General features: G+C 50.4%; 4 protein-coding genes across 4 annotated transcripts in view; 1 reads left to right on the plus strand and 3 right to left on the minus strand.

Annotated features, from left to right (window-relative positions):
- Positions 1-137: 137 nt before the first annotated feature.
- On the minus strand, positions 138-632 carry BBA_08963 (uncharacterized protein; the record flags this gene model as incomplete). Its single annotated transcript, XM_008604060.1, has 1 exon — positions 138-632. The coding sequence occupies one exon, from the start codon at positions 630-632 to the stop codon at positions 138-140; it is 495 nt and encodes a 164-aa protein (XP_008602282.1).
- A 786-nt stretch (positions 633-1,418) lies between these two features.
- BBA_08964 (uncharacterized protein) lies at positions 1,419-3,494 on the plus strand (the record flags this gene model as incomplete). Its single annotated transcript, XM_008604061.1, has 3 exons — positions 1,419-1,758; positions 1,816-2,343; positions 2,413-3,494. 3 exons carry the CDS (start codon positions 1,419-1,421, stop codon positions 3,492-3,494), a joined length of 1,950 nt encoding a protein of 649 aa, XP_008602283.1.
- A 2,897-nt stretch (positions 3,495-6,391) lies between these two features.
- BBA_08965 (serine/threonine-protein kinase Sgk2) lies at positions 6,392-8,722 on the minus strand (the record flags this gene model as incomplete). The annotated part of the gene is made up of 1 exon (XM_008604062.1): positions 6,392-8,722. One exon carries the CDS (start codon positions 8,720-8,722, stop codon positions 6,392-6,394), a length of 2,331 nt encoding a protein of 776 aa, XP_008602284.1.
- A 1,358-nt stretch (positions 8,723-10,080) lies between these two features.
- The window catches only part of BBA_08966 (uncharacterized protein), a gene marked incomplete at both ends in the record, with an annotated part of 1,762 nt that continues 571 nt past the window's right edge, over positions 10,081-11,271 (minus strand). The window contains 3 exons of the mRNA XM_008604063.1: positions 10,081-10,648; positions 10,714-10,764; positions 10,814-10,917. Coding sequence (XP_008602285.1) covers positions 10,081-10,648; positions 10,714-10,764; positions 10,814-10,917 — 723 coding nt within the window. The remainder of the gene's footprint in view (positions 10,649-10,713; positions 10,765-10,813; positions 10,918-11,271) is intronic.

Raw genomic sequence — 11,271 nt, forward strand, 5'->3', positions numbered from 1 at the left:
ATTTATAAGTAAAATATTATTAAAAGTAGTTATTTAGTATTAGTCTTTATATAAAATATTTACTAGAAATTACTAACCTAGTCTAAGCTATAGTTACTTATTATTTATTTTAAGAAATTATAAAAGCACTACTAGTATTATCTCAGTGTCGCGGCCTTCCCCTCCGGGTTTGGTGGCACCCGCCCAGCCCCTGCTGGTGCCTCGCCGCTTTGCGCGCCAGCTATAAAGTACTCCCTCCTGCCCGCGTCGCCGGCTTGCCCTCTTCCCTCAACTTTTTCCTTCTTCCCACCCCCCTTCATAGCCTCCTTTGCGGCGCTCACGTCTTTGATTGTGCCCTGCGACTCAGCGACGAAACGGCGGAATCCGCGCACGCTGCGCTCCCCCCCCCCCCCATAATTTCGACTTGAGCCTACGGCGTCCTCCGCCTCGCGAAACATGCTTGCCATCCACAAGCAGCTGTCGCAACCCTCCAGCGCTGTTTTCTGGCCGAAATTTACGGTGTTACTTTGCTGGCGCTCCTGGAGGCAGATTGCCGCAGGCAGTTCTCTGTTTTGAGCTGACAGAACCTCATCCTCGCCCTCGCAATCAGATGCCAGCCCTCGCCAGTGAGAAGCGGGCTTGACAACAGCCATGAAGGATTGAGAGCGTTCAGAAGGCTCGGAGGCCTCCGACACAGCCCGTCTGACGTGTCATATCCACGACTACGGGAATCCACCGAGCTGAACCTGCGTGATGTACGTCGCGGTGAAATATGCAGCTGATTTGGTCTCGACCCGGACTCATTTCGGCTTTGGAGCATTGCCCTTGTCCTCCGTCTCCTCTGGCCCGACCGAGCACCTTTCCTCGCGATCGACCACCCAATCAAAACGCGGCCGCGCAAAAGCATAGGTCCTATGCGTCGCCAAGCCTAAGTGATTTGCGGCGGGCGTTGCATTTGGATGGGTGCAAGATGACACTGATGACGTGGCAGTACGGTCGCGACCGGACGATGGATGCAATAACTCACACATTTAACGCTGGTGATTCAAGAGGCATGAAATATGATTGGGTGGCACATGTCAGCTGTCTGATCCTACGTCAAACTGCGGATTGCTGCAGCTGGCCCGAGAGTGTCCGAGTGGCTTAATCTCTTGACGCAAATGCCCTGCTTCTGGTGAAAAATCGGCATGGGAGACCGATGAAAGTGTTCTCTTCGTCTGGACGGCCTGTCTACTGAAAAGGGCGCGGACGATAAGTGGCGTTGGACCGCTATCTGCCAAGCTATAAAAGGTTCACCTTGCGCAGAAGTCTTTGTATTGGGCTCACTGGTTTGCACGCCACTCTTCACTCCCTCTCCTCGCCTGCAACATCGACGTCTCTTCGCAACACAAACAACAGGAGCGTAGAGCGACGTTTCTACGCCCGCTGCATCACGAAACATGGCCTCTCAATCCAATCTCGATTATCAGATCTTTTGGGCACCACGACCGCTGTCAAGGCCACGGTGCGTCGAGGGTCAATCGCATCCTCGCCCACCTCGGCCACTGCCGAAGCCCTCGCCGTTGCCGCTGGATGAAAGTCGTGGAATGATTGTTGTGCCGAAAGGATCGCCTCACTCGTCGCCAAGGCTGGCGTCAAGCAGAGACGACGCTATCTACATTTCCGAAGATGCAGCTTCAGACATCAACGACGCGTCTCACGAATTATTTGATGAAACAATGCCGCCAATCCGGGCTATCGTGCAGTCTCTGGAAAACGCTGGAAAAGTGGGCAGCACAAGTAAGTGGCCTATAATGCGTGGCCGATGAGCCCACCGCTAACTGTATGGTATGTCAGATGATGGCTTTGAGCAATCGTCACAATGCAAGGATGTGCATGAAGCAATTGACCAAATGGCCGACTCCAAGCCTCCCGATCATGAACAACTCAACGAGAGCCACAGGCCGACTGTTGACCTAGCTGCTGAATGCCTGAATGGCGTTTCTGCGTCGACACCTCGAACATGTACATCCACGCCCACTTCGATGACTGATGGATCACAGACTGGTAGCTCGTCTTGTGAATCTTCGCCTCGGGACGCTAATTCTTCACATGCCCATAGTTGTTCTGTATCGGCAGACGATCAAAGCATCAAAAAGCCCTCTTCATCAGAGATACCGTGGTGTGCTGACAGTCAGCTGCATTCCCATGCATTGGCAGCACCGTCGCAAAAGCTGGCATCAATCAAAGATGACTCGTTCGACGTTTCCGACACGGCTCTTGGCGACACCGATACGTCGTGCGAGAAGTCATCTGATGAAACGCTACCTTCGGTGCGAACTGGAGTGCGGTCTCTAGAAGAAACTGGGAAAATGCGCAGCACCGGTAAGTTGTCTCGTGGCGTGCATGCGATCGCCGATCAAGGGCGAGCATCGCTAACGTATCAAATTATAGTTGGTGATAGCGAGCAAACGTCAAATTCCGGGGATGTGCGTGAACCATCCCACGGACCGCTTTCTTCTCCGCTACTTGACCGTAGCCGAATATATCAGAGCGCCACATTTTCGCTGGTTAAGCCGGCGGACTGCCCAACGAGAGTTTCATCATCGATCTCTCGAATTGGGAGTCCCATAGCCTCAACGCCGGCCTCCTCGCGCCCGAATAGACTATCGCCTGAATCGCAAGTCTGGGACGCCGTTTCTACGCAAACAAGCTGTACTTCCATGTCAGCTCTTGGCAACGGCGAGGACGAGATCGACGATCAAATCCGCACCGGGACAAACCTACCAGAGAAGGCCGCCAACGATCCACGCGAACGAGAGTACACATGCGACGAGGAGCCACTCATGAGGACGGCCACCGCTCGGGCGCTGAACAAGAGGTCACGGGAGTCATTTGTGGACCACGGTACCGAGCAGTCTGAAGCGGAAAGCCTGCGTGGGGCAGTAGACGATCCGGAATATTGCCCATCACCAAGTGACGAATCAGAAGACGATAGCGACAGCCCATCTGGTGACGAAGAACAGGCATCCCGCAAGCGCCGCAAACTCCAAACACAGTCTTGTAAACTCAAATCGCGACGTCAACGAAGCGTTCATTGTGAATTGGCGGGGTTGGACCAGGCATCAGAGCCGGTTTCTGCAGCGCAAGAGGATGTACATGCTGTGGCGGAGCCCGCGGATGCGGCGTTCGATGAATGGATCTTGCAGGATGTGGTACTAAAACGAACGATCATGGACGGCAAGGCCACATTCCTGTTCCAGTTTGACTGGGATCTCTGCGCAAAACACGGGCAGGCAGCTCGCAAACCTCGCAAACGGTCTAAGCAGCAAGGTCAAGCTAAGCCTATCGCGAAGAACAATGGAAGAAGGAGGTTCACAGCATCGGAAGACCAATGGCTCGCTAGATGGAAGGAAGAAGAAGGGCTATGTTGGGCTGAGATCCATTCGCGCTTTTGCGCCAAATTTGAAGAACGGTCAAAGGAAGCACTCCAAGTGCGGTATTGTACGAGATTAAAGCAACAGAACAATAATTGACCTGGGTCACTTTCCATCTCGCTTTTCTCCTATAGACCATTACTGGCTCAATTGCGAAGTAGTCTTGCATTATAATTCAGGGACCAAGGTGTGGAAGAAACAAATTCAAGACGTCATCGGGAACGACTCAGCCTCTAGACGGCACGACCGCTGTTGATGGCGACAGGGACAGCAGCAGCGACAGCAGCAGCGACGGCAACGGCGGAGATATCTTTACTTAATACCGAGTCAAAAGTATTCAGACAGCCTAGTCATTGACATTTCCTCAGACGACGAAAGTGCCTCGAACACCTCCGCGAGCTCAAAACCATGTGCCAACCCGCCAATTGAAACGAGAGAGCCGACTGAGACAGGTAAGCCTACTATTGGCAGAAAAGCTTCGAGTATATACTGACGAAGCTATCAGTTGCCGGGCAAATGAACCAATTCACAGTGATACCCTTCATGATAAGCAAACACCCCCCATTCTGCTCCCAGGGTCGAATGCACGCATGACTATGCTTGAATAAGTCCTCTCCCGACAGAGACGTCTTCTTGCTCACAGACTTGAACAGGTCGATGATATAGTCTATTTCGGTCTTCTTATCGTCTGCTGTAGGTCCGTCGGCGTACAGCGCGTAGGCATCTGCGTGGCCATGAAGCTGTACATTATATGATGGGAGTAGATCGCGAACAGTTTTTCCCACCTCCACGAGGATACAAACTTCGTACGACTTGACTTGTTATTCACTATTCCATTATAGCGCTGATAGCACTCACCTCATAGTCTGAAGGCTTTTGGAACTTTTCACTTTTGCCAAATGTACGCCATACTTTGAAGTAGCTAACAAAAGCAACAGAATCTATAGCACTATTTATAATACTATCGGTCTATAGTATTTCCAATTTGACCCTAGAAGCATCTGTCCCACATAACAAGGATCTAGACCACGAATGAGAGCCATCTCGTCATCCCCATGACCAGTAAGAAATATGGTCTTATTATCATAGAGCTTCTTAGACCTTATCTTTCTTATAGCATGAAGAGTTATCACAGTTTTGGACTATCTCCTTCGTAATTGGCGTGCCTGAAAGAACTGCGCAAGACTTGTGTCGTCGAGAGGCGATGAGACACCACCCTTCTCCGCGCTGTGTAGGTTGACTTCGCCTCCCACATCGGGCACAGCGATATTCAACGAATTCCAAGGAACACATTATCTAAACGGGTTAATAAAATAGATAACTAACTCCGCGTCATGACTTACGTAATACAAAAAGCTGTGAATCAAGTATAAAGGACGAATAGAACCATAGTTATCTCAAGTAGAGTATGTTGTTAATAATACGGGAAGACGGAATATATATAGTGTAAACATATTGCTCGTTAAGAGTCTATAACATCATGGTGTTATCCATTGCTACTTAGAGGTAGCCGGCTTGCCTTTGACTCGCCCTCGGCTTGACAGCACGCCCTTCCGTATCTGCAGAGCTCATAGCCGGAAGAAATTAGCATATCTTATTCGTCATATCGCAGGAGATCTTCCGCTTTAATCGACAGACCATCGGTCTTCAGGTCAAACACGGCGTGAAATTTTTGTTTGGGGGGGGGATGGTTCACCCGAATCTGTTTACCACAAATGATAAGCAAATCGAAAGTCTGCGAGTTGCTACAGACGGACTGGTACCTGTGAAGCAGCACGACTGTTTATATATAATTCAAAGAAAAGAAAGACCAAGGCAAATCTGAACTAAAAGGACATTGACTACTGCTGTTCTTCTTCATCCTATCCATCTACCCATGCTTCTGGTCGCGTCAACTTCGCAACAAGATCTCGAGACTTAGGAAAGTCAAACTCAGGAGTAACCCTGTTGATCATCACACGGGTAGCTCCATCTATACAGATGCCAAAGAAGTTGCGGTGGAATAGTTTAGAAATCAATGATGGGGCGCAGCATTGAACATCGCGCAATAGTCTCGTTGCATTTCCAAGTTCGTCATCCACCGACTCACCCACAAGTTCCGCATATAAAGCTGGGCTATCGATCGACCCTAATAGTTCCACGTAATAATTCTTAAGAATATCTGTCGTGGTTTCACCATCTATACGGTAAATATTAAGGAGTATTCGCTGCTATTATTCTTAGTCATTGTCGTAGTAAATTCAGGTACCTTTTTATTGATATCCTCTCTGCTCCAGATATATGGCATAATGAGTCCATAGAATCTTTCATCGAGACTTGAGCTGGCTGTTGATGGAAAAAATCCGGCTTTACCACGAAGTCCATATATAGTAGGCAAATTGAATCATCATTATTTAATTTATACATGGTCTAGGGCAAGGCGCTACCTCTTGTATATGTAGTGTGGATATGTTTGCTTGTCTAGCGACTCCGTTGTAGGCCCTTAAAAATTCCCCTCATGATCTGCTCCAAGCTTTCACACAGTGGCGGCGGACATGTTGCAATACGATGGCACTCGGAGTCCATTCTGTCGTTTTTCGTTTACGTGATGGGCCACTAGCGAGTTGATTCAACCAAGCTGCCCTGCGTGGTAAGTATGCACACATGGCTAGACCTAGGGGCCAGGCTTATGCCTAGCTAGCCTGCACCAGTGATCACGATAAGCGCATGTGCTCATGGTGCCTCTACCGACTTGCCAGTTTTCACTTTGCCAAATGCACGCCATGAGATTTTGAAGTAGCTGTAACCTGCGTAGGTTGTCACGCATCTAGAGCAATATTCATACTGACGGTTCGTGATATTTGCAACGAATATTTTCTGGTCTGCGCCTAACTGGCCGAGATGCCAGAGAACACACAGTTTTGCCAAATATCTAGCTGTCCAACCTCGTGTCTGCCGAGTGAAGGGGTTTCGAAAGCGCGCCGAATTGTGTCTCCGTACGCCAAATATCCAACCGACTAGCAGTCATTGATAGCCTTGCCGAATGCAGCAATGATACTGTCATAAAGCTGTCCCGGATCTCCAGCCGGTGTCCCAAACATCAGTCTTGCTGTATCTCCGAATAATATTGACCGAATGCGCAAACACAGTGGTTTGGCGATATTGAATGACTCCGGAAACTCGTTCATAATGCGCTCGAGGCTGTTCACCGTCATATGGCCTTCCTTGGCGTCGGCAATATCCTTGAAGCTTCCGATCTCCCATTTGCGCAAAAGGCTTTCTTCTGGCGCTGCTTCGCCCTTTTTGCGGAAACATTTCACTCCATCCCATGCACAGCGTGCGCACATCCATATGAGAACATAGAAAAAAGATTCCAGGTCATGGCGATAGGTGTGGTTAACGCCGCGGAGCACCTCGATCGCCATGAACTGCATCGTACCTGTCCGATGGCGTGCACCGCTAGGACCGCTATCTCGTTCCTTGGCAAGATCAAGGTCGATGAGCATTCCCTTGAACCCATCGGCCTTCCCGGGACTTGGTATGATGATGTTGTTCGACGAAATATCGCGATGTAGTATCTCACCCTTTAGGTACAGGGATTGATGCGCTCTGATGGCGTCATGGAGTGCTTCGAGCAGCTCTCGGATGGTGCTGAAGTCGCTGAGGACACGTCCCGCAGGGGAAATGACAAGGCAGGACAAAATGCGGTTCTCGTAAGGGTCCTCTCGGTTTGGGGTGTTTATGCTCGACTTCGCTTCGCCGCTTGCTTCGTCGTTTGCTTCGGTCGATTGATCGTACGCTTGCCTCAGTGTAGACTGTTGACTGTTGGATCGCCGCGACGTGCGACGAGGATTATTGTAATTATTGTCTGAGGACTTGCGTTTTCGGCCGGAGCCGCTGCTCTCCGAGCCCGGCGGGCGATTATACCCGCCTGTGCGGTCGTGGGCTATCACTCGAAAGGCATGCCGTGTGCCGCTGGCAAAGTCCAGGCCCGCTCGCAGCGCAGCAATGCTGGTAATCTCCCGATGCCCTACCAGTGTAGCAACGCCTTCCACGCCCCTCTCCTGTGCCAGCTTTAGAAGCCTGACTTCGGATGATTGGCGCTTATCCAAACGCCAGGAAAACTTAGCCACGCCGTGCCTCGTCGAAAAACAGGTTGTTCCCCTGCATACCACGGCCCGTTGCCAGACAAGCAGCCCGTTCAGTTCCACACGTTTGTCATCGCCGTTACCATCTTCCATTGTGATGTAGCGATGACTGTTTTTCCACTCAATAGACATGTCTAAACCCATAGAAGCATCGTCCATAGTGGCATATGCAACAAGAGCACGCGCCAGCTTCCCCGGCTCGTGATGAATGTTGAACTCGCCCGAGCTATAGGCGCCAGAGCGATCGTAGATCCACAGCTCCATCGTCGTAGCCCTGATGGTGAACGCGTGCACAAACCTGCGCATCGGTTGGTCGGCAAAGATGCTTCGAACATGTCGCGTTAGTTGCAACATGCATGCTTTGAAGTCCGTCGTCGCAAGGGACCGTTTGTGCTCCCCAGCGACTAGGACGTGTTTATACTCAAATCGGCCTTCCGTTCGTTTCGGCTTCTGGAAGAAGATGTCCATCTGGCCCTTGCGTGCTTTAAACTCGGTCGCGCTTTTGTTGGTATACAGAATATATTGCGCCCCGGCTAAGGCTGTCTCCTTCAGCCCCTGCAGCCACTTCCACACAGCTGGTTCCCAAGGGTCAGCCGGGAAGTCCTTCCATTTTGTTCCGTCGTGATTTGCAAGGATCAGCTTAAGCATTTTTGCCTGAGCCTTGGTCCAGTTTGCTGTATCGAAGTGCTTTTCGAAGAACCCGGGCACTCCCCTATGGGTGCAGTCTTTTATTTCGTAGAACAACTCGTGCTCAACGATGTCGCGCGTTTCGCTGTCTTCGAGCCGGCTGGAGCTTGATTTGACTGGTGTTCCACAGCCGGTGGGAATAATGCTCGTTGGCGGAGGTGTCGACGGGTTGACAGCGTCAATAAGATTGATGACCGCGGTCCAGATGTCGTTGTCGGGAGAGTCAAGGGCGACGGCGTCGGCAAGTGGGCGGAAATGATCGTACTCGAGTGAGCCTCCTCGGACTTTTTGCGGTATGGGAATCAGCCTACCTGCCACATTGCTATCTCCATCTGATAAATGGAGGTTGAATGCTGCAGAAGATCCAACCAAAATGGACAGGACAGTGGCGATATCGCTGCGCCAGGTGTCTTTAGATCCATCTAAGTAACACAACTTGTCCGAAAAACGGGAAAGCGAGTCATCAAGTGGATAATCCGCGATGACCTTGCGCTGTTCCTCGGTCAGCGTCATTTCGAGGCGTCTGGTAGCATTCGTGGTCGCGTAGGACTTTGGGGAATGAAGATGAGTGACGCGACAGGTCACGTGTGCTCTACTGGGGCGAGGGCGCTCGCGGGTCAGTGTTGCGATGGCAGATAGCGAGAGAGAAGTAGAGAAAGCTGAGCTTGAGGAGTACGGCGACTTTATAAGTTTGTGCACTCCCTCCTAAGAAGGGTTACGCGTCACAAGAGCGAGCCTCGATGGCATGATGGGACCCCGATCAGGCGGCCATCGGATATAGGCAGACCAGCCCAACCTATTCCGAGAAGCGGGATACAGGGCTAGCAGAAATGGGCGATCACTTTCATTTCGGCGGAGGCTTAATTAAGTGATTTGGCTGCAGAATACTGTTCAAAACTGTTCGTTTGAGGCCCTGGTAAGGTGGAAGTGCTTTCGATTGACGGGCGACGCGCCTCGTGCGCCCGGTATCTCTGCGCCACGCTGTTTTTCACCAAGGCGCTTCTCCACCCCACATCTTACACACACGCTGCCGGACGTCAAGCGGCTGCAGTAGCGAGGGAACGTGGTTGTCAGAAGATTCGTGATTGATTGAGGCTATCTAGGTTGGTGCCAGTAGGCACATTGTGCACGAAAAGGGTCTGTTGCCGAGGCGTCGAACCTGCTGCCTCTCCTCAGACTAAGAATAATCTGCCTCGTATAGGGAGCGGTTATAGCCTCCGGCAATTTTGTATATCCCATAGTGTCAGACATCAACTGCCACCTACTTGCATGCTGTTCGATAAATTCGAACTGAATTGTTATTGCGTATTATCTAGGAGAGGGTGCTTGCTACCTCCTATATGTAGATGTAGAGTTTAATGTGTTGATCCACCTGGCAACTCTAGCAAGGCCGCTAAACCCTCCGCTCACGGCTTACTGCGGCAACAGACTTATGTAGTACTGAAGAAAATGGCGATAGTTTTGTCTCAAATCGAATGAACAATGTTCCAAGTGCTTTTCAGCAGTCTCTTTGTCTCCCCTCATTGCCTGATACATACAGATGTATGTGGTGAGAATGTGAAAGTACTTGGTCGGCATGGTGCGCGGCTGCGAAATATGGATATATCCTAGCTTCAACATAAATCACGGGGCCTGGTATGTAATCGCGGACCGGAGCTCAGGGCTCAGCATATCCTCCTTTGCCCAATGACATTCCTCCGCTGGTCGTCCGCGGAAATGCAGAAGATATTCTTTGGTTTGACCTTGTCGTAAATCATAGACGTCAACGTCCAGTCCAAACCCCCGGTATTCCCTATCAAAGCTTCTAGCCATTTGCCTGTTTCCAAGAGTTCTCCTGTGCGCCCAGTATGTCGTGCCATTGGGACGCAAGATCAGATACGTTGCACCCCATTTCTCCAGGATCGACCTCGAACATACTTGGCAGCGTTTTCGGGTTTGACGTCGAGAACAAAACTGCCGTCGCAATCCAAGAACGCTTCATGAGCTTGGTCCTCCCTGAAAGAGTCCGCTTGGAGCACGCGGTAGCAAAAGTAGCAAGCAAAATTTCCAGGGCTTTTTTCGTTGGGGAAGTGCTGCTTGAACTCCTTCTCAGCTCTCATGACGAACTGCAACTGATCTTGTTGATCGGCCAGCTCTGGTCGAGCCATCTGATGAAAGTGGTGACTGGTCTGCGAAAGAAAAATGAGGGACTGATAATCCAAATGCGAGAAGATAATCCTTTGAACGTCATCACCCAGTATTCGAAATGAACCAGTCGCATTGATCGGTGTAGTCTGTGCAAGTACTGGCGGCCCTATTGTGTGGTCGCTGCCAGCTCCAGACTCACTGTGAAGGCTTGCGATATGCAGCTTCCATTTGCCAAATTGCTGACGCTCGCTCATTTGCCGTGCAACTACGCGACCGTATGGATGACTGCTGCTGTATAGATCTGCCTTGTTTCTGAAGCTGGTAGAGTACCTTGTCTGAATCAGCATGTTGCTCTTGCACGAGCGGGATCGCCTCACATTTGCTTGCGATCGGATGTATCTGAATCGATTCGTTGCGCGTCATTTTGCCTGCAAAAATCTGTAAGTTTGATTTGGTCTCAAAAATGCAGTTATATACTCACCCATGAGAGTGCACTTGGCCGGCTCGATTTCGTAGCATCCTTGCAGAACGTTGGTGAAGGGTGGGAGTTCTAGTCTTTGCACCTCGATCACGTCAGGGGGCTTTGGTGTTTATATGATCTTGTGCGTCAGGCAGCTATTCCATCACTCTAGACAGCCATCGACCGGTTGGTGGTCCAGGTAACAACCATCGCAGAATCTAGAATCTAGAAATCCTCTCAAGTCTGAACAGCCATAGAAACATAGGCATCTACCGGCGTCAGCAGTCGCATGAATAACATCATAAGTAAACAGTCAGAATTTAGCTGGTGTGAGTGTTTCTAGACACTACACATAAGTTTATCTGTATAAGCCATCCATGAAGAGATATCCCCGAGTTGAGGGTGATGTTCAATAAAGGTCTCTATACTCTGTCGCCAAGTATTCCATTTCTTCATCGAAGCCCCTGTTTCAAAC

This window comes from Beauveria bassiana (genome assembly GCF_000280675.1).
Source record: "Beauveria bassiana ARSEF 2860 unplaced genomic scaffold BBA_S00043, whole genome shotgun sequence".
Classification (NCBI taxonomy): Eukaryota; Fungi; Ascomycota; class Sordariomycetes; order Hypocreales; family Cordycipitaceae; genus Beauveria; species Beauveria bassiana.